Source organism: Chelonia mydas, chromosome 17 (assembly GCF_015237465.2).
Source record: "Chelonia mydas isolate rCheMyd1 chromosome 17, rCheMyd1.pri.v2, whole genome shotgun sequence".
NCBI classification, from domain to species: Eukaryota; Metazoa; Chordata; order Testudines; family Cheloniidae; genus Chelonia; species Chelonia mydas.
This window is the reverse complement of record NC_051257.2, coordinates 22,415,287-22,438,764: the sequence shown is the minus strand read 5'-3', so window position 1 is coordinate 22,438,764 and position 23,478 is coordinate 22,415,287. Positions and strand designations below refer to the sequence as shown.

At 44.3% G+C, this 23,478-nt stretch overlaps 1 protein-coding gene across 10 annotated transcripts in view; it reads right to left on the bottom strand.

The window, feature by feature from the left end:
- CWF19L1 (CWF19 like cell cycle control factor 1) overlaps window positions 1-23,453 on the bottom strand; it is a 67,517-nt gene extending 44,064 nt beyond the window's left edge. For 3 of the 10 annotated variants that reach the window (XR_005222589.2, XM_037880123.2, XM_043531277.1), the window contains exons 1-4: window positions 23,162-23,323; window positions 21,907-21,991; window positions 18,142-18,220; window positions 8,715-8,816 (exon numbers count right to left, since the gene is read on the bottom strand). Coding sequence is in view for 7 of the 10 variants with exons in the window: in XM_037880123.2 (XP_037736051.1) it covers window positions 8,715-8,816; window positions 18,142-18,220; window positions 21,907-21,991; window positions 23,162-23,184 (289 nt within the window). In the remaining 3 variants the exon portion in view is untranslated. Of the gene's footprint in view, window positions 1-8,714; window positions 8,817-18,141; window positions 18,221-21,906; window positions 21,992-22,704; window positions 22,724-22,780; window positions 23,100-23,161 lie in introns of those variants that run through there. The other 7 variants (XM_007065454.4, XM_043531281.1, XM_043531278.1 and 4 more) reach the window with 7 other exon arrangements.
- Window positions 23,454-23,478: the final 25 nt, after the last annotated feature.

Below are 23,478 nucleotides of genomic sequence, written 5' to 3'. Positions count from 1 at the left end.
AATAGAGGGGTTCCCAAGGGTCTGTACTGAGACCAGTGCTGTTCAACATATTCATAAATGTTCTGGAACAAGAGGTAAACATAAGGTGGCAAAGTTTGCAGAAGATACAAAATTACCCAAGGTAATCAGGTCCAAAGCAGACAGTGAAGAATTACAAAGGGATCACATAAGACTAGGTGACTGGGCAACAAAATGGCAGATGAACTTCAGTGTTGATAAATGCAAACTAATGCACTTTGGAAAACATAATCCCAACTATGCAAACAAAATGATGGGGTATAAATTAGCTGTTACCCCTCAGGAAAGAGATATTGGAGTCACTGTGCATAGTTCTCTGAAAACATTTGCTCAATGCGCAGCCTCAGTTAAAAAAAAGCTAACAGAATGTTTGGAAACATTAGGAAATGGATAGATAAGAGACAGAAAATGTCATACCACCACTATATAAAGCCATGGAACGCCCATACCCTGAATACTGCATACAGTTCTGGTTGTCCCCTCTCAAAAAATATATATTAGAATTGGAAACGGTACATAGAAAAGGAACAAGAATGATTAAGGGTGTGGAACGGGTTCCATATAAGCAGAGATTAAAAAAACTGGTATTGTTCAGATTGGAAAAGAGACAACTAAGGGGTGATATTATAGAGGTTTATTAAATCATGAGTGGTGCGGAGAAAGTGAAAAAGGAAATGTTATTTACCCTTCTGTCAAGGTTCCTTCCCCACTCTGAACTCTAGGGTACAGGATGTGGGGACCTGCATGAAAACCTCCTAAGCTTACTTTCACCAGCTTAGGTTAAAACTTCCCCAAGGTACAAATTAATTTTATCCTTTGTCCCTGGATCTCCACGGCCACCGCCAAACTCTAACTGGGTTTACTGGGAAACGTAGTTTGGACACGTCTTTCCCCCCCAAAATCCTCCCAACCCTTGCACCCCACTTCCTGGGGAAGGTTTGGTAAAAATCCTCACCAATTTGCATAGGTGACTACAGACCCAAACCCTTGGATCTAAGAACAATGAAAAAGCATTCAGTTTTCTTACAAGAAGACTTTTAATAGAAGTAAAGAAATCACCTCTGTAAGATCAGGATGGTAGATACCTTACAGGGTAATTAGATTCAAAACATAGAGAATCCCTCTAGGCAAAACCTTAAGTTACAAAAAAGACACACAGACAGGAATAGTCATTCTATTCAGCACAGTTCTTTCTCAGCCATTTAAAGAAATCATAATCTAACACGTACCTAGCTAGATTACTTACTAAAGTTCTAAAACTCCATTCCTGTTCTATCCCCGGCAAAAGCAGCATACAGACAGACACAGACCCTTTGTTTCTCTCCCTCCTCCCAGCTTTTGAAAGTAACTTGTCTCCTCATTGGTCATTTTGGTCAGGTGCCAGCGATGTTACCTTTAGCTTCTTAACCCTTTACAGGTGAGAGGATTTTTCCTCTGGCCAGGAGGGATTTTAAAGGGGCTTACCCTTCCCTTTATATTTATGACACGCCCCCCAAATCTCAGCTAGGGTGAAACGCTGGCTCTGATTTCTTCCTGGAGCTCTAGGAAAAACAGAGTTAATAAGACACATGCACCTCTAAATATACTACCAAGTACATAAAGACTAACAATATTTTCCACATCTCAAGGACGATTTTAACCAGTTGATTCTGGGAAACTTTCACGGGAGAGTGCATCAGCCACTTTGTTAGAAGCTCCTGAGATGTGTTGGATGTCAAAATCAAAATCTTGGAGAGCTAAACTCCACCGAAGAAGTTTTTTGTTATTTCCCATGGTGGTATGAAGCCAATGTAGTGCAGCATGGTCGGTTTGCAGGTGGAAACGCCGTCCCCAAACATATGGGCATAGCTTTTCCAGAGCGTAGACAATGGCGTAATATTCTTTTTCACTGACTGACCAGTTGCTTTCCCTCTCAGACAGTTTTTTGCTGAGAAACACTACAGGGTGGTATTCTTGATCAGGTCCTTTCTGCATTAAAACTGCTCCCACACCACGCTCGGACGCATCTGTGGTTACTAGGAACGGTTTGTCAAAGTCTGGGGCCCTTAGTACAGGGTCAGACATGAGTGTCGCTTTAAGCTTGTTAAAGGCCTTCTGACACTTTTCGGTCCACTGAACGGCATTTGGCTGTTTCTTTTTGGTTAGGTCTATCAGTGGGGCAGCGATTTGGCTGTATTGCGATACAAATCGTCTGTAATAACCGGCCAAGCCTAAGAAGGATTGAACCTGTTTCTTTGACTTTGGGACAGGCCACTTTTGGATAGCATCCACTTTGGCCTGTAGAGGGCTGATAGTTCCTTGACCCACCTGGTGTCCAAGGTAAGTCACTCTGTTTAGGCCTATTTGACACTTCTTAGCCTTAACAGTTAGTCCTGCCTCCCTTATGCGCTCAAGGACTTTTTGTAGATGTTCCAGGTGTTCTGCCCAGGAATCCGAAAATATGGCCACATCATCAAGGTAGGCGACTGCATATTCTCCTAATCCCGCTAGGAGACCATCTACAAGTCTTTGGAAGGTGGCGGTTGCATTTCGCAGCCCGAAAGGGAGTACATTAAATTCATACAGCCCGAGATGCGTGGTGAAGGCTGACCTTTCCTTGGCAGATTCATCTAGCAGTACCTGCCAGTACCCCTTGGTTAAGTCCAAGGTAGAGATGAACTCGGCCCGTCCCAGTTTCTCTAATAGTTCATCTGTGCGTGGCATTGGATAGTTGTCTGGGCGAGTTACAGCATTTAGCTTACGGTAGTCCACGCAAAAAAGTATTTCCCCATCTGGTTTGGGAACTAGAACCACTGGAGATGCCCATGCACTTCCAGAGGGGCGGATTACACCCATCTGTAACATATCCTGGATCTCCCCTTCTATAGCAGTTTTAGCTTGAGGAGACACCCGGTAAGGCTGGACTTTAATTGGGTGAGCATTACCTGTGTCAATGGAGTGGTATGCCCGTTCAGTCAGTCCTGGGGTGGCTGAGAACGTTGGCACGTAGCTAGTGCACAGCTCCTGGATCTGCTGTCGCTGCATATGCCCAAGGGTCATGGAGAGTTCACCTCTTCCACGCCACCAGCACTTTTCCCTTCGTAGTAGACACCTTCAGGCCACTCAGCGTCCTCTCCTCCCTGGGCTGTAAACTGACAAACTTTAATTCTCTGGAATAAGAGGGCTTTAGAGAATTAATATGGTATACCTTAGGCTTTTGGTTGGAGGTGGGGAATGCTATGAGATAATTAACAGCTCCCAGGTGCTCTTGGACCGTGAATGGCCCTTCCCACGATGCTTCCATTTTATGGGCTTGGAGCGCCTTTAAGACCATGACCTGGTCCCCTACTTTGAAGGAACGCTCTCTGACATGTTTATCATACCAGGCTTTTTGCTCTTTTTGAGCATCTTATAAGTTTTCTTTAGCAAGGACTAAAGAGGTTCGGAGGGTGTTTTGTAGGTTGGTTACAAAGTCCAGAATGTTAGTTCCTGGAGAAGGTGTATATCCCTCCCATTGCTGCTTCACCAACTGTAATGGCCCCTTAACCTCACGGCCATATACAAGTTCAAATGGGGAAAACCCTAAACTGGGGTGTGGTACAGCTCTGTAGGCAAAGAGCAACTGCTGCAACACTAGGTCCCAATCACTGGAGTGCTCATTTACGAATTTACGTATCATGGCCCCCAAAGTTCCATTAAACTTCTCCACCAGGCCATTTGTTTGATGGTGGTAAGGAGTGGCAACCAAGTGATTTACCCCATGAGCTTCCCAAAGGCTTTCCATAGTTCCTGCCAGGAAATTAGTTCCTGCATCTGTGAGGATGTCGGAGGGCCAACCTACCCTGGCAAAAATGTCTGCTAGCGCTTGGCACACACTTTTAGCCCTGGTGTTGCTTAGAGCTACTGCTTCCGGCCATCGGGTGGCAAAAATCCATGAAAGTCAGTATGTACTGCTTTCCTCTGGGTGTCTTTTTCGGAAAAGGACCCAGAATATCCACAGCTACTCGCTGAAATGGAACTTCAATGATGGGGAGTGGCTGGAAAGGGGCTTTGACCTGGTCTTGGGGTTTTCCCACTCTTTGGCACACCTCACAAGACTGGACATAGGTAGAAACATCCTTGCCCATTCCCTCCCAGTGGAATGACCCCCCCACAAACGGTCTTTGGTCCTGTTCACCCCAGCATGGCCACTAGGGTGATCGTGGGCTAAGCTCAAGAGCTTGGCCTGGTATTTAGTTGGAACTACCCACTGTCTCTGAGGATGCCAGTCTTCCTGGTGTCCACCAGAAAGAGTTTCCTTGTCTAAAAGTCCTCTTTCTACAACAAACCTGGATCGATTAGAAGAGCTGAGAGGCGGTGGGTTGCTCCGTGCCGCCGTCCAAGCTCTCTGGAGACTTTCATCTGCTTCCTGTTCGGTCTGGAACTGTTCCCTTGATGCTGGAGACATCAGTTCCTCATTGGATTGTGGACCTATGCTTGGTCCCTCTGGAAGCGATGTAGGGGATGGGGCTGTTTCCGTGGACTGTGAACCGCTCTCCGCTGGTGCACTCTGTTGGGGTTCAGGCTCCGGCTGAGCCTCTTGTGTAGCGTTATGGGCTGCTGCCGGTTCAGGTTCGGTGGGGCCCTCTGGTGTTGAGGATGGAAGTACTGGATTCAGTGCTGGCAATGGGTCTGGTGTGGGTTGTTCGACTGGTTCCGGTTCTGGGACTGGTTCCGTCTGGGTCTCTGGGACTGGATCCACTACTGCTGTTGCAGACATTAGCCTGGGGTCCGGGTCCATCACCTCTGACCGGGTCCTGATAGAAGTTTCCGGAACAGAGCTAGGCCTCATGGCTTGTTTAGCCTGGCTGCGGGTGACCATTCCCACCCTCTTGGCCCGCTTCACATGATTGGCCAAGTCTTCCCCCAACAGCATGGGGATGGGATAATCATCATAGACTGCAAAAGTCCACGTTCCTGACCAGCCCTGGTACTGGACAGACAACTTGGCTGTAGGCAAATCGAAAGAGTTGGACTTGAAGGGTTGAATCGTCACTTGGATCTCTGGGTTGATTAAATTGGGGTCCACTAAGGAAGCATGGATAGCTGACACTTGTGCTCCGGTGTCCCTCCACACGGTGACCTTCTTCCCGCCCACACTCACAGTTTCCCTCCGCTCCAAGGGTATCTGGGAGGTATCTGGGCCTGCGGACCTCTGATGTGATTCCGGTGCAATGAACTGTAATCTATTGGGGTTCTTGGGGCAGTTGGCCTTTACATGTCCCAGCTCGTTACATTTAAAACATCGTCCAGCTGACGGGTCACTGGGGCAAGGTGGGTTGCTGCAGAATGGGGTGGTGGGACGATAAGGGGTCTGGAGGGTTCTTTGGGAGGTAGGTGGGGCTTTAGGCGGCCCCCGGTAATAGGGTGTGGTCTGGGGTTGTCCCTTCTGGTCTCCGCTCCAACTGCGACCAGTTTTCTTCTTCTCTGCCACCTCCACCCATCTGGCTCCAATCTCTCCTGCCTCGATTACAGTTTTGGGCTTCCCATCTAGAATGTATCTTTCTATTTCCTCAGGAACACCCTCTAAGAATTGTTCCATTTGCATTAGGAAGGGCAAATTTACTGGAGATTCAACACTGGCTCCTGATATCCAGACATCCCAATGTTTCACAATGTGGCAGGCATGTTGGGTAAATGACACGTCTGGTTTCCGCCTTAGGGCTCTGAACCTCCGACGAGAATGCTCGGGTGTTAGCCCCATTCTGACTCTCGCCTTGGATTTAAACAGTTCACACTTGTTCATGTGTTCTTTAGGCATTTCAGCTGCCACCTCAGCTAAGGGTCCACTGAGCTGCGGCCTCAGCTCTACCATGTATTGGTCGGTAGAGATGCTGTACCCAAGGCAGGCCCTTTCGAAGTTTTCTAAGAAGGCCTCAGTATCATCGCCTGCCTTGTAGGTGGGGAACTTTCTGGGATGGGGAGTGGTACCTGGAGAAGGATTGCTAGGGTTTGTTGGTATATTCTGCTGAGCCTTTACCTTCTCCATCTCCAGTGCATGCTTCCTCTCTTTTTCCTTCTCCTCCTCCTCCTCCTCCTCCACATGCTTCCTCTCTTTTTCCTTCTCCTCCTCCACATGCTTCCTTGCCTCCATTTCCCTCTTGTGGGCAGCGTCCTGTACCTCCTTCTCCAGCCGCAGGAGTTCTATCTATCTTTCATGTTCCTTTTATTTTTCCTCAGCCTGAAATCTGGCTAAGTCCAGCTTTTGTTGAGCCGTGGATTTTGTCATCCTAACCTCTCTGTTTTTAACTAAGTTTACACCTGAGGTTTAGAAATAAACAAACAAAACTTGCCTGTAAAATTTTGCTGTGCTAGAATAGGATACCTATTCTCTGATAGTGATTGTCAGCCTACAGAAAAAGACAATTCCCTTTGTCTCTGCTCTGGCCCCAAATCAAAGCAAAAAACCTCCAACTACTTGGAAACCTGCTTACCAGCAGCCCAAAGGAAAAAAATTCCTTTTCAAACTTGTGCTCCTTGTAAAACAAAAAAAAAATCAAAATCCTAAAAAAAAAAACAACTTACCACTTTTGTCTCCAGGCAAATGGGTAGAACACGCCCCCCCCCCCCCGGCCAATTTACTTTTAGGGGAAAAAAAATCTCTGGTTTGGAAGACTGTGAATTTCCCTGCAGGAGTTAAGTACCCTGCCTCCAGGCAAAGAAAACCTGCAATTCACAAAGATAATCCCCTTTTGTCTCTGCTCTGGCCCCAAAGCAGAGAAAAAACTAGCTGCTTTCAGTTGGACCTCCTTTCCAGCAGCCCCAAAGGAAAAAAATTTTTTTTCCTTTTTAAAATCTATTTCTAGTTCAAAAAAATCTCAAATTGATCTCAAAATGATTTCAGGTTAATCCCACCACTCTGCCACCATGTCAAGGTTCCTCCCCCACTCTGAACTCTAGGGTACAGATGTGGGGACCTGCATGAAAACCTCCTAAGCTTACTTTCACCAGCTTAGGTTAAAACTTCCCCAAGGTACAAATTAATTTTATCCTTTGTCCCTGGATCTCCACGGCCACCGCCAAACTCTAACTGGGTTTACTGGGAAACGTAGTTTGGACACGTCTTTCCCCCCCAAAATCCTCCCAACCCTTGCACCCCACTTCCTGGGGAAGGTTTGGTAAAAATCCTCACCAATTTGCATAGGTGACTACAGACCCAAACCCTTGGATCTAAGAACAATGAAAAAGCATTCAGTTTTCTTACAAGAAGACTTTTAATAGAAGTAAAGAAATCACCTCTGTAAGATCAGGATGGTAGATACCTTACAGGGTAATTAGATTCAAAACATAGAGAATCCCTCTAGGCAAAACCTTAAGTTACAAAAAAGACACACAGACAGGAATAGTCATTCTATTCAGCACAGTTCTTTCTCAGCCATTTAAAGAAATCATAATCTAACACGTACCTAGCTAGATTACTTACTAAAGTTCTAAGACTCCATTCCTGTTCTATACCCGGCAAAAGCGGCATACAGACAGACACAGACCCTTTGTTTCTCTCCCTCCTCCCAGCTTTTGAAAGTATCTTGTCTCCTCATTGGTCATTTTGGTCAGGTGCCAGCGAGGTTACCTTTAGCTTCTTAACCCTTTACAGGTGAGAGGATTTTTCCTCTGGCCAGGAGGGATTTTAAAGGGGCTTACCCTTCCCTTTATATTTATGACACCTTCACATAACACAAGAACAGGGGTCAGAGGATGTTGAGAAAGCCAAAAGTATAACTCGGTTCAAAAAAGAATTAGGTAAATTCACGGATGATAAATCCGCCAATGGCTATTAGCCAAGACGATCAGGGACGCAACCCCATGTTCTGGGTATCTCTAAGCCTCTGACTGGTAGATGCTTGAACTGGACAACGGTGGATAGATCACTCAATAATTGTCCTGGTCTGTTCATTCCCTCTAAAGCATCTGGCACTGGCCACAGTATTACCCAGTATGGCCATTCTTATCTTCTGTATATGGACTAGCCTACCTGAACTAGCTTGAATCCAGCTAGCCTGGGTAACAACAGCAGTGAAAACAGTGCAGGGCAAGCTCCAGTACAGACAGTACAAGCCCAGTTTGGCCCGAGGTGAGTAGCCTGACTGCTAGCCCACTCTGAAGTCTATGCTGCATTGTCTTCACAGGTGTTGTAGTTCACACTAGCTGGATTCATGCTAGCTGAGGTAGACTAACTCTTGCACAGTTCTGTTGCATGAACACACAATAAATGCACAGCTGAATTAGGAAGGAGAATTCATACTGCATAAATGCAATGCATACTGTTCTTTTGCCATTAACTTGTTTCCCAACAATTTTTTCCCCAAAGTTGACGACTTCATTGAAACTTGCCCAACAAGCTCAGGTTGACAACCCAAACAGCTCTGTTGAGCTCATAAAAAGTTGAAAATGTTGTAAAAGTACAAAAGATGTCTTTTTATGTTGCTCATCTAAAAAAAAAGCAGAATAGATTTTACTAAGGTTTCAAAAACAATTCATCTTGGGCCTGAGACTCAGTACGAGAGATTCGCTGAAATGATTTCTGAAGGAAGGTATCAACAAGTGAAGAAATGAACAAGTGAAGTTTGGAATGAAAGGGCCATCACAACCTAAATTAAGGCACCACTACAGCAACATTTTAATACTCCCATAAAGAGCACATCGGATTCACAACACAGAAATAAAATCTATACCATTACCTAAGTATGTAATGTTCTCGGCTAGTTCACAGCCATTGACATCTGGAAAATAATGTACCGTTTCCGGGTTATTGGCACCCAAGACATACGTTGGAATAGGAGCTGGAGAAGAAACACACACAATTAGTTCACTTGTTTCAGAACTGTGACATTTATTCAATTCTGTATTTACTATTATGAAGTAAAGACTCACTACAGAGGAAATGTACGATAGTTTTGGACCCAGAAATTGAGTTTATTAGGTCCTGCCCGTTTCACTGAAATTTATTAATCACCAGTTAAAAAAACAAACAAAAAAGCAAACACCTAAATTGAACATTATAGTACATACTAGTAGAGTATATTTAAGTACAGATTTTTTTTTTTAAATGGGGTAGATTTCAAGTTGACTGTGTCCATTAAGAACATTTTCACGGATACTGCCAACAAGATTAAATGATTCTCAAATCCCTTCCCCCATCAACTGTAATCTCCCCCATCAAGAAAAGCCAGTGTAAATAATCAAGACTTGCATGACACCTAGGAGCTCATTAAGCTTTGGCCCTGAAGAACTAAAAGCTTGCCTATACACACAACTTGCACCAGTTTCACTTACATTTGTTTAGTTAAAAACAGTGCAATTTGTGTGTGGACTCATCAGTTTAGCTTTCACCTATAAAAATGTACCGCCATAAGCTAAACAGATAAACCAGGTTTAAACCACTGTAAGTGTCCAGAGTGAACAAAGTTGCGTCACTTCACCTAATGAAAATAAAATGACACCTTTACTTATATCCACACAACTGTGTGTGTTGGCCAGGTCTAAGAGTGAATGGGGGTAAGTCAGTCCAGATCTGAGGTTCCTCTGCTGAGATCTCCCTGCCCTCAGAAGACTGAGTTTAATCTCTCCATAACATGTGAATGGTGAAGACTCAAGCTCTTCCAATACTGCTGCTAACCTCTTTAGCAAGGTTTGATGTGAAAAGGGTCACTCACCATCTTTCCCTGCTTAGAAAAAATGATCAATATATTATGGAAGCACCCAGGAAATCCAATCAAGAACAAACCCCTTTGTGATTGTTACTTGCCTGTACAAGCCTTAAGAAGAGAGTTCCTACTCCAGAGACTACAACTTACACACTAGACAGGACAGAGAGATGAAGCAGAACAGAGTGGGGCTGGATCAAGGAAATGAGGTAACAACAGAACAAAGTTTAGCTGGAAGGCAAAAAACTCTCAGCTGTCTCAGCCAATAGGAGCAGCGGAGCCAGCACTTGGGGCGGGGGCAGCACACAGAGCCATCTGCCGCGCCTCCGCCGAGGAGCACCCCGGACAGGTCGCCCCTGCCCCTCCCCCCCGGATGCAGCACCCTGAAACTCCTGCCCAACCTCCTGCCCTGAGCCCTCTCCCACACCCAAACTCCCTCCCCCTTAGTTAACTGGCATTTTTCACTTACTGGCATGCCCCATTCCTGCAACATCCTGCATAAAAAAGCTTATACTGTACATGCATAACAAGGTGGATAGCCACTTTAAAAAAATAAACTGAATTTTATTTAAATCAGATTAAAATTAAATCTGAAATTGACAGCCTATGTTAAGGTCAAAATTTATCAATCTGTTAAAATAATTTAAATTAAATACCAAAAATAAGCAGTGCATAATTTCCCCCAAATTATAAAGAACATTAAACCACTGAACTGGTGGGAGTCACTGGCTAAGCACCTGGAACTAGAGTTTGCTAAAATGCTAAATCAGCTTCTCACAACAGTAGCCTCTTCTGCAGGTGCAGAGAGAATATTTTCTTCATTTCAGTTCATTCAAATAGCTCAATTCAATGACAAGTTCAATGAAACCTACTGGGAGATGAAAAAGCAGAAAAGCTTGTTTCCCCTCTTCCAATCTATTAATAAAAACTACGTAGATGTGAGAGGATGAGAACTACCAGTTCCAAAATCTTGAAGGACAAACTGACCAGAAATAATCAGTTCCATTCAATAACTACTTATAATTCTTCCTTTGTATAATCAGTTTTGAATGCAAAACATGTTCTGACAATTTTTGTACATATTCAGCAAGTTTCAGGTAGTTTTATTTAATAAAAAAAATATGCAGTTTTTGTGAATTTCTAATTTAATCTGAATTTCAATCCACACAGAGATTGACAAATCACAAGTTAAAAAAAATCACCATCTTCTAACAAAACAAACAAAAGAAATGTAAAAACTTGAATAAATGTAAGTTAGGCTATACAATTGCATAGGTGTGACACCCCACTATTCACCACTGCCATGTAATGAGGATATGCCTTATACAAAGTATGCCTTGGGAGGTGTCATTCTAAAAGTCTTGATCTGCTAGACAGTAATCTCATTGGATTGTGTGTGCTATCGTCGTATGTGAAGTTATTACGTTTGGCTAGTATGTGTTACTGGAACATGTCATGAGGTTGAAAACACCAACAAGCAGCCTTTCAGATACGACAGTAAAAAGGCCAAACAATGTTAATGGCTTATTGAGGAAATGCACACAAGCACACGGATTACCCTAGGAACTGTGTACAATAGAAACCTCTCAAGAGATAGCACTACACAATGGAAACTGTTTGACCCAGGTCACAGCAAGAGAGCTTTCCAGGAAGTGGGAAGAAGATATAAAAGGGGGTAAATGACATCACTGGGGGACCTCACTCTCCCCGCAACCACACACCCGGAAACACCTGAGGAACAAAGACTGAACTGTGGGAAGTGATGGTCCCAAGCTAGAAGGATTTTTAGCCTGTGTGTGAAAACCCGGGAAAGCCAAGGCAACTTGTACCTTAAGAATCTGCCAGTCTGTTTATCACTCAGGGTGAAAATTTGCTAATTTATATCCTACCTATCTAATGTGTTAAACTCAGTTTGCGGTTTTTGTTAATTTACTAAGGTAATCTGCTTCGATCTGTTTGCTATCACTTCTAATCACTTAAAGTCTATCTTTTGTAGTTAGTAAATTTGTTTTGTCTCTTAAACCAGTGTGGAACTCATATTTGGGGCGGAAAGCTGTTAATCATAGAATCATAGACTTTAAGGTCAGAAGGGACCATTATGACCATCTAGTCTGACCTCCTGCTCAACGCAGGTCATGGAATCTCACCCACCAACTCCTGTAAAAAACCCCTAATGTATGTCTGAGCTACTGAAGTCCTCAAATCGTGGTTTAAAGACTTCAAGGTGCAGAGAATCCTCCAGCAAGTGACCCATGCCCCATGCTGCAGAGGAAGGCGAAAACCCCCCAGGGCCTCTGCCAATCTGCCCTGGGGGGAAATTTCTTCCCGACCCCAAATATGGTGGTTCAGCTAAACCCTAAGCATGCGGGCAAGACTCACCAGCCAGACACCCAGGAAAGAATTCTCTGTAGTAACTCAGATCCCACCCCATCTAACATCCATCACAGGCCATTGGGCATATCTACTGCTAGTAGTCACAGACCAATTAATTGCCAAAATTAGGCTATCCCATCATATCACCTTCTCCATAAACCTATCAAGCTTTGTCTTGAAGCCAGATATGTCGTTTGCCCCCACTGCTTCCCTTGGAAGGCTGTTCCAGAACTTCACTCCTCTGATGGTTAGAAACCTTCGTCTAATATCAAGTCTAAACTTCCTGATGGCCAGTTTATATCCATTTGTTCTTGTGTCCAGATTGGTACTGAGTTTAAATAATTCTTCTCCCTCCATGGTATTTATCCCTCTGATATATTTATAGATAGCAATCATATCTCCCCTCAACCTTCTTTTAGTTAGGCTAAACAAGCCAAACTCCTTGAGTCTCCTTTCATAAGACAGGTTTTCCATTCCTCGGATCATCCTAGTAGCCCTTCTCTGTACCTGTTCCAGTTTGAATTCATCCTTCTTAAAAATGGGAGACCAGAACTGCACACAGTATTCCAGTTGAGGTCTCACCAGTGCCTTGTATAAAGGTACTAACACCTCCTTATCTCTACTGGAAATACCTCACCTGATGCATCCCAAGACCGCATTAGCTTTTTTGACAGCCATATCACATTGGCAGCTCATAGTCATCCTGTGATCGACCAATACTCCGAGGTCCTTCTCCTCCTCTGTTACTTCCAAGTAATGCATCCCCAGTTTATAACGGAAATTCTTGTTATTAATCACTAAATGCATGACCTTGCACTTTTCACTATTAAATTTCATCCTATTACTATTATTCCAGTTTACAAGGTCATCCAGACCTTCCTGTATGATATCCCGGTCCTTCTCTGTATTGGCAATACTGCCCAGCTTTTTGTCATTCGCAAACTTCATTAGCACATTCCCACTTTTTCTGCCAAGGTCAGTAATAAAAAGTTCATTATCCACCTTTCAATTTTCATATTGAACCCCATCTTTTCCAATTTAGCTAATAATTCTCCATGTGGAACCGTATCAAATGCCTTACTGAAATCGATCTATTGCGTTCTCTTTTTGTCTAACAAATCTGTTACCTTCTCAAAGAAAGAGATCAGGTTGGTCTGACACGGTCTACCTTTTGTAAAGTCATGTTGTATTTTGTCCCATTTACCATTGACCTCAATGTCCTTAACTACTTTCTCCTTCAAAATTTTTTCCAAGACCTTGCATACTACAGATGTCAAACTAACAGGCCTGTAGTTACCCGGACCGCTTTTTTTACTTTTCTTAAAAATAGGAACTATGTTAGCAATTCTCCAGTCATACGGTACAACCCCTGAGTTTACAGATTCATTAAAAATTCTTGCTAACGGGCTTGCAATTTCTTGTGCCAGTTCCATTAATATTCTTGGATGAAGATTATCCGGGCCCCCCGATTTAGTCCCATTAAACTGTTCGAGTTCGGTTTCTACCTCAGATGTGGTAATATCTACCTCCATTTCCTCATTCCCATTTGTCATCCTACCATTATCCCTAAGCTCCTCATTAGCCTCGTTAAAGACTGAGGCAAAGTATTTGTTTAGATATTGGGCCATGCCTAGATTATCCTTAACCTCCACTCCATCCTCAGTCTTCAGCGGTCCCACGTCTTTCTTTGTTTTCTTATTTATATGGCTATAGAACCTTTTACTATTGCTTTTAATTCCCTTTGCAAGGTCCAACTCTACATGGCTTTTGGCCTCTCTCACTTTATCCCTACATGTTCTGACCTCAGTAAGATAGCTTTCCTTGCTAATCCCTCCCATATTCCACTCCTTGTAGGCTTTCTGCTTTTTCTTAATCACCTCTCTGAGATGCTTGCTCATCCAGCTTGGTCTACAACTCCTGCCTATGAATTTTTTCCCCTTTCTTGGGATGCAGGCTTCTGATAGTTTCTGCAACTTTGACTTGAAGTAATTCCAGGCCTCCTCCGCCTTTAGATCCACAAGTTTTTCAATCCAATCCACTTCCCTAACTAATTTCCTTAATTTTTTAAAGTTAGCCTTTTTGAAATAAAAAACCCTAGACACAGATATATTTTTCTTTATTCTTCCATTTAGTTTGAACTGAATTAGCTCATGATCGCTGGAATCAAGGTTGTCCCCCTACAATCATTTCTTCTATGAGGTCCTCACTGCTCACCAAAACCAAATCAAAAAATGGCATCCCCTCTTGTTGGTTCAGCAACTACTTGGTGAAGGAATCCATCAGCTATCGCATCCAGGAAAATCTGAGCCCTATTATTATTACTAGCACTCGTCCTCCAGTCTATATCTGGGAAGTTAATGTTTTTAAAGAAGTAAATACTAATGGCAATTGTGCGATCATGGGAGACTTTAAAGAGGTCTCTATCCATATCCACATTGGATCCTGGCGGTCTATAGCACACCCCAAGCACTATCCCAGGGCAGGCTCTAGTAGCTTTCTTCCCCAATGTGATTTTTGCCCAGACAGACTCAGTCTTATCCATTCCATCACTTCTTATTTATTTACAGTCTACCTCATCGTTGATATACAATGCTACTCCACCACCTTTACCTTTATTTCGGTCTTTCCTAAACAGCACATACCCCTTCAATACCCGTAGTCAAGTCATGACTACTATTCCACCATGTTTTTGATATCCCTACAATATCTGGTTTCACTTCCTGCACCAGTAGCTCTAGTTCCTCCATTTTATTACCTAGGCTCCTCGCATTAGTGTACAAACATCTTAATTTTTGCCGTTTGCTCACATTCTTTACCCAATTGGGCACAGACATTCTACCGCCAATATTACCTATTAGATTGGTATGTACACTGCCCTTCCTCCTTATGTCCATTCTCCTACCCACGGCTGTATATCCTTTCTTACTTCATTTTCTTCCCTCTCAAAGAGAATAACTGGCGTGGAGATAACCTGAACATCTCCCAACCATCTCCCCCGAACTCCTAGTTTAAAGCTCTTGATCAGTTGTGCCATCCTCCATCCTAGAAGTCTATTTCCCTCCTTACTCAGGTGAAGTCCATCCCGAGAGAACAGTCCTCTGTCCAAGAATGCTTCCCAGTGGCCATACATCTCAAAGCCCTCCTTATAGCACCACTGCCTGAGTCATCTGTTGAGCATCATAATCTTGTCACACCTTTGTTGCCCTTCTCTAGGAACAGGCAGAATCCCACAGAAGATCACCTGAGCCTCGATTTCCTTTAGCGTCTTCCCCAGCCTGGCATAATCTCCCTTGATACGTTCCAGCAAGAATCTAACCGTATCATTTGTTCCCACATGAAGGATAATCAATGGATTCTTTCCCGCTCCTGTTAGGATCCTCTTCAGCCTCAGGTCCACATCCCGTATCTTAGCACCCGGTAGACAGCACACCCTTCTGACCTCTGGATCAGCGCTTGTTACAGGCCGGTCTATTCTGCACAGTAATGAGTCCCCAATCACGTAGACCTGCCTTTTCCTGGCGATGGTGCGATTCTCCAGTCTATCCCCTGTTCCATCTGGCCACGATTCCTGTCGTCCCTTGAAATCCTCTACAACCTATCCCATATCCTCCTGGGGCTCATCTTTGGTGTTATCTCCATTGACTCTTGCCCTCTTCCAATAGGACTAGCTGGTCTTCTCTTTTTCCTTGCCCTCTCACCTTCACTGATCACCTGCTGTGCCCCTTCTTCGTTTTCCAACTCTGCAAACCTGTTCCTGAGCTCTATTTCTCCTTCACTGCCCTGTCTTTTCCTCTGCCTGGTTCTCCTAGTCACATGCTTCCACTGTCCACTTTCCTCACCCAGCAGCTTCCCCTCAGAGTTCTTCGGTCCTGCTTCCATCTGCAAGTCTGAGCTTTTCCCTTCAGCCTCCTCATGTCTTTGCTCCATTATCCGCTCGAACCCCCTTCTAAACTCGACTAGAGTCTCCACCTGCATCTCCAATCCAAGGATCTTCTCTTCCACCAGCTCTACCAGGCGACACTTCATGCAGACGAAATTCTTTACAGGTACCCCCTCTAGGATCATGTACATGCCACTGCTTCTACATCCAGTCATCTTCATAGTGTCTTCCACTACTTGGGTCACTACCACTGCTGCCTCTGTGTCTGTCATCGCCTTCTCACCTAAGTCCTGTCAGTCTGGGAAAAACAAAACAAACCAAAACCCCCACCCACAGCATAAACAACCCCCAACAGGCACCACAACACGGCCAGACCACCCCAGACTCCCTTCACTAGCCCGTCTGCTCCTCTGCCTGGCTCTTAGTCTTCCCCACAGACTCCCCTGTTTACAGCTCTGTGTGCTGGCTCCTGTGCCGCTGCCTGACTGGCTGGCTACCTCTATAGGTAGCATATGTTGCACATCTCTCTCCACATTGAGGGAGAGGGTGAATTTTATGAGCTTCCGCTGTATAGTTCTCTGTGCAGCACAAGACAATACAGTTTGGGGTTTACACTCCAGAGGGGTTGTGCACTGGTGTGCTGGGCAATTCCTTAGCTGAGTTCTCCCATGCAGAGCTGGCCTCAGTATCTGTGTGAATATAGCTGCAGCTGGGTATGTCTCTACCTGCGTGTGTGCTTGAAGGGAGCTTGAGAGCCTGTCACAGCAGTACAGAGTAAAGGGAACCCAGGCTAGTGGGACAGGCAGGCTCAGTGGTATCCCAGTTCCAAGTAGCATCCTGGGGGGGAACCCATCACAATAGGCTATACTTAGTTGAAAGTCAACATGTTTTAATAGTTACCAACCACTGGGAATCAATGTTTCTTTTGGAAAATAACTAAAAAGTACAAATGTAAAACACCATTAAAATCCATGATTTAAATCAAGATTTCCTGTTTGCTGACAAAAAATTGGTGATTTTAAATCAATACACCCTGGTGCCCAACGTCTCAGGCAGGTACATAGCCCCTCCTGCTAATCACATTACATCATCTATATTTTTAGTGAGCTTGCTTAATCAGAGCTAATGCAGATTGTGTCTACAAGCTGGGAATTGCACCCCCAGCCTGAAGTACAGACATACTCGAAGAAAAAACAAGGTAAGGTGGCAGCTTTACAGATTTTCACAGATAAGCTTCTCTCATAAATGTGGTGATGGGACCTGAGAGGAGCAGGGAGAGAGACCGGGGAATAAGGGAATGGATAATTTCTCCTACACAGGTGGAGAAGGGGTCTATGCTGGATTAATGAGAGGCTCAAAGAGAAGCCCATGCTCAGTAAGTCACAAGGCATACTTCGAAATATCTTGGTAGAACAGCTGCATGGAAACAGAATCCTCTTGTGCCTCTGTTCTGGGCACAGAGCATTCAAAGTGCTCTTGGCCCTTTATTATGCACTCCTGGCCATGACAGAAACCTGTGCAAGTGAAATACCCCAATGAACACATCTCAAGATTGGAAGGCCAAGAGGAAAGGGCTTTAACACTAATTCTTTTCACTGCTTGTTCATTAATTTTCAAAGGACAGATCACTGTTGCTGTCTGGTGCAGCTTCGAGAGGGAAAAGATGGGGCAACAGGGAATAGATGTGATCAACTACATGAGTTGATAATTAACAGCTTGAGCTGCCCCCAGATCAATGGCAGAGAGGAGACAACCCAGTATTGTACATTACTGGAGAAATTACACAGATAGCAGCAAGCTGCACATCATACAGACCTAACACTCCATTGAGTGCTAAGCAGCAGGGCCTAGTTAATATAATATTACTCATTGTAATCCACAGACAGCTTACAAGCCCTTTCCATACACACAGACATTTGCAGCAGGCACCAAAAGGCACACACTGATCCTTTTTGTACCAGCAGCAGCAAGCAGTGCTGAGCACATTGCCTTCAGCTTCCATAAAACATAGCTGAATGGCTCTGACACTCACCACAGCCCTTGCCCTAGCCATCCCTCTGTTCAGTTCAGGATCGTACACTGAAAAACTTAATAAAGCAACACAGGAAGGAGATGTGTGGTGAAGATATTGTTCATCAAATTCAAAGCCACGTATGCAGCCACATCCCACTGGGTTATAGTCATCTAATATACAGGCCCTTTCCTTACCTTTCTTGGCACATGTCCGGTATTCCTCCCACTCTGTCTCTGGAGTAGAGCCAAAGAAGTTCCCAACACACAAAAGCAGCTAAAATCATTAAAAAAAAAAACACAAGAGAACCATTGTAAGAAGGGGGAAAGGTTTACGATGTAAAAATACCTAGGCTGTCCTTTTCATTACTTTCTTACTGTCACAGCATTAACAGTGATTTGGGTTCAGTGGTTTTTTGTCTGAGATTTAGTTTCATTTGATGTATGTAAAACGAGAAATTCCTTAGCAGTTATTAAGCGCACACACACACAAAAAAAATCCAGGGAAAAACAGCTGAAATTACAAGATCAAGTACATCTTCATTGTGAGAAACTCCCTTATTCCTTCTCTATGTACAAAGTCTTTTCCAGGAGAAAACACTTCCTAGCAACCTCTCCAATAGCATCCCACCATTGTTGCAAGCATCCTTTTAAGTCATGATGTGCAGAGACCAATATCACAAGATGCACAGAGTGGGAGAAAGGTTACAGAACTTTGCCATGACCTGTTACATGAAATTAAGTGAAAGTTAGAATCAAAGAGAGTGGTACAAACTGAGTGTGTTTAATCGAACTGTGATAAGGAGTCTCAAAAGACTCCTGGAGAGTGCATAAAGTTGTTATAACAAAAAATTAAGAGTTGCTAGGACACCATGAAGTGCTGATAACTGCAATCCACCAGAAGTGTATTTGTTTGGTTCATTTTGATGGGGGCAAGGCATTCCTTTTCTGGAGGGGCAATATCACTTGGCTACTGGCTTGAGCTTGCAGCCTGGACAGTTTGCAGGGGAGGGACAGAGGGAGCTTCACCATCAGAGCTACCACCACCTGCTGGGACCTCAGGATCTACTATCATTTTTTCAACAGTTTTCCTGGTGTATTTTAATGGTGGTTGTTACAACAGAAAAAAAGGCCAGAACCTATTCTACCTGAACTCCAGACCACATTTAACAGTTTACTGTTATAACACTAATTAAGGGTTTTAAAACACCTTAGACTCCATTATAACAGCATCAGTCTGAGCTCTCAGGTTCTTTTAAAATCTCATACTGTGTTTCCCCAAGACATTCACATAAAAGAAGAGTGAAAAGAACAGCAAGAGAGATAGGAAAAGGCAGCTTTCGTCTCTTGTCCAGCAACTTAACTGCAGTCAACTAAAGGCATACGTCTTAAGCGCCTGACTTCAATCCTCTGGTTTCAACTTTCCACTCTCCAAAGCAAAACTAGCAAAAGCTGTGGGAGGCAAAAATGCAGCCAAGGATCAGATGCATTGGCAGAGGCAGCTTAAACTTTCTCAGATTTCCATCACAACTTCAACAACCACCGTTAAACTCTCTGGAGAACTCCCACAGTAGCATGAACTTCCTAGACACCACAAGCAGCTTCAGCAATGAACCCCTACAGACTATATACAAGAAACCCAGGGATCAGCACACCTACCTTCACAGATCCTGTAGCCATCACAAACACACCAAGACATCTGTTATCTACAACCAGGCACTCAGATACGACAGAATACTCTCCGAAGAGAAAGTCCAGAATAAACACTATCATACACTTAAAACCACCTTCACCAAACAAGGACACTCCATCAGAGAAGTAGATCACATAATGGAACGAGTCACCCAAATACCTCAAGAAAACCTGCTTCAGTACAGAAGTAAACCCACACCAACTAAACACTCCTAGTTGTCACCTATCACCCCACACTGCTACCTATACAGAGTATCATCAAACAAGCACAACCCATATAGAATGGGGACCCCATTGTGAAAAGTCTTTCCTGACTTCTGGCCTTCAGATAACCCCCCAGTCTCTCCAAGCGCATCGTCAGAAGCAAGCTCCTCATAGACCAGGACACCTCAACTCGAAGCAGCACCAGACCCTGCCAGAACAGAAGATGCAAAACATGCAGACATATCTCCACTGCTACAATGATCAATACCCACCCACAACACATCTTTCAAGATCCATGGGTCCTATACATGATTATCACAACATGTGGCGGACCTCATCCAGTGTATTAAATGCTCCAGTAACAACTATGTAGATGAAACCAGATCATCACGATGCTCTTGAATGAACTCACAGAAAAACGATGAAAAACGAAATCACCATATCACCAGTGGGTGAACACTTTTCACAGAGCAATCACTCCATATCTGACCTATCAGTCCTCAATCTCATAGGAAAACTCCACGACACTTTCAAAAGACAAACCTGAAAGCGTAAATTCATAACTTTGCTAGACACTAGATTCGTGGCTTATTACAACAATCAATAACGCACTAACAACTTCTCCCTCAGCTGCTTCTCCATCCTTTCCTATGACTGGAGAGGAGTTCACTGGCCACTTCACTTTGTTTAACGTAAGTAGTTAACATATATTTGAAGGGATCATTCAATCTGTCACACCTTGTATTTAGATGTGACACACTGAATAAGGGCAGGTCTACTCTACAAACCTCTGGTGAAGATGCTCTAAGTCCATGGCAGACAACTCTCCTGTCAGCTTAATAATTCCACCTCTGCGAGAGTTGACAGCTATGTTGGTGGAAGCTCTCCCACCAACACAGCACGGTCTACACGGGGTTTAAGGTCGGTATAACTAAGTTGCTCAGTGATGTGGATTTTTCACACCCTGAGCAACACAGTTATACCTAAGTAAGTACGTAGTGAACACCTGGCCTAAGTTTCCCAGGCCTGAAGAAAGGGTCTGTGTAAGCTTGAAAGCTTGTTTCTCTCACCAACAGAAGTTGGTCCAATAAAAGATATTACCTCACCTACCTTCTCTCTCTAACATCCTGGGACCAACACGGCTATAATGCTGCAGGTACCACCACTTGTCAGTTAGCTCACTTTTTTAAATAACAAATGTAACTTATAAAATGTTTTCCAGTAAAGACCAGCTTGCTTTCACCCTCTTCAATTCAGAGAATTTTTTAAAAACTCAGAAATGTCTAGGTTTTAAGAAAAATAGTTTCCCTGGTATCTTTGTATCAATTTTCAGTCAGAAATCAAAAATCAATTTTGGTAAAATAATCCAAGTTCTACATTTTGATTAATGTACAATGAGCATGGGGCTAAAAGCCAGAATTCCTGGTTCTATTTCTGGCTCTGCCACTCATTGAGGCCTGGTCTACACTTAAAATTTAGGTTGACATACCTATGTCACTCAGGGGTGTAAAAAATCCACCCCTATCCCCTGAGTGCCATAGCTATGCCTACCTAATCCCCGGTGTAGATGTTGCTTGGGGAGGTAGTTTTCTTACAACAAAGGAAATACCCTTTCGCCAGCATAGGCTATGTCTATACTACAGGGTTATGCCAGCATAGCAACAGTGCCATAGCTATGCTGGGATAGTCTCCGTAGTGTAGACATACCCTCAGTGAGACACTTTGAGCAAGTCACTGCATCTCTTTGCTTCAGTTTCCCACCTGTAAATATAAGGATAAGAAGACTTATCTGTGGTACCAACTTTAAAGAGATGTTGTGAGTATTAGTATTTGTTCAATGTTTTAAAGATGCAAAGCACTATGTAAATACTTAACACTGTGCTTCTAATTCACATTATGTACAAATATTCTTTTCACATAACATTTAGAGGAGTCTAACAATGAGCATTTGACTTCATTTAACATTACCATAGGTCAATTTTTTTCACTTGCCAGTGGGAGGCATTATACAATGAAACACTTCTAATCTAACAGACCACGGTGCAGAAGCAGAAATATAAATCTTACATCAAATTCTCCACTTTTCTTCTGAACAGCTTGCACTCTATTGAACAACATATCAAATTTTCCTTCAACATCCCCACAGGCCAGTCTAGGGAGAGAAATAAGGACATGACAACACCCATAATGAGTTTGTGTATCTTTAATTTTTGAATTGGTAACATGAAAAATTGGGACCCTATCTTTCTTACAGCCAAGGATTCATACACACACTTCACCCATGAGGTTGTGGAAAATCCTGCCTAAAATATAACTACTGTCTAAATACTGTTTAACTCAGATTCCTGTTCTGGGAAAATGTGTTTTAGGACTTACCAGGAGACAGATGGCCTGCAACCTCTAAGGACTGGGAAAAAACAAGTGCTGCCTTATGCACATCTCTCCATAACTGATAGTATTTTTCTACAGTATTTTATATTGTACTACATGATACATAAGACCATGTAATTAAAACTTGTAATGAAATGCACACACAAAAGGCTGAGTTAGGATTGCATGGGCAGCTAAAGCAAGCATTTATTGACTTTTATTTGTTTAAACCATGGAATACTAATGCTCTCTTTACCATTTTTTTCTGAAATGTCCTACATTTTTAGTCTTATTTTAAAAAATAGAAAAAAGTGTGAGATACCACTTCTGCACACCATTTCCACCACGAGCTATGGAGCCCTTAAAACACCTTCAGGCTTGATCCAGAGCTAAGAACCTAACAGCCCTAAAAACAGTAAAATTACATTAGCAATGCACACTGCAATTTTCTAAGAGCTATTAAAAAACAAAACACTGAACGAGCTTTTCAGATACCAAAATCAGGGTTAAGATTGGAAGCACTCAGACAACTTTAGCTCTTGACAGAGGTCACCACCACTCTAGTTATTACCCTAGAGGAGCACGGTGGAAATCGCAACACGATTTCCATTAAAGCCCCTGCAGCGCGCGGGCCAGCTCTCAGCCCTCCAGCCCGCGGCCTCAGCCACTCGAGTGAGAAGAAAACGCGTCACAGCGCGCGAAGACCGGGCCGCGCGGCTCGGCAGCAGGCAGCACAAGCGGGGCCCGAGCCACGGCCCAGCTCGCCCCCGTCCCGCCCAGACAGGCCCGGCCCCAGCGGCGACGCTGCAGCTCGATCGAGGGCCCGGCGCCGGGCTGGGAGCAGGGGCCCCACAGGCCCAGAGACCCCCCGAGTCCGGCCCCGCCGCGGCGCCTGGCAGACACGCGCCCGCTCCCCCCGCAGCGCGACAGCAGCGCCGCGCCCCCGCCTCACACTCTCAGAGGTTTTCCAGCCATTTCAACGCCGCAGAAGGGAACAAAACTCCCCAACTTGCCGTGCGGCCCCTAACCCCTCCCCCGGCCGGAAACGAGAGCCGTGCTCGCTCGGTACGTCACCCAAACCCTCCCCGGCCGGAAACGAGAGCCCTGCTCGCTCGGTACGTCACCCAAACCCTCCCCGGCCGGAAACGAGAGCCGTTCTCGCTCGGTAAGTCACCCAAACCCTCCCCGGCCGGAAACGAGAGCCGTGCTCGCTCGGTACGTCACCCGAGCTCTCCCCGGCCGGAAACGAGAGCCGTGCTCGCTCGGTAC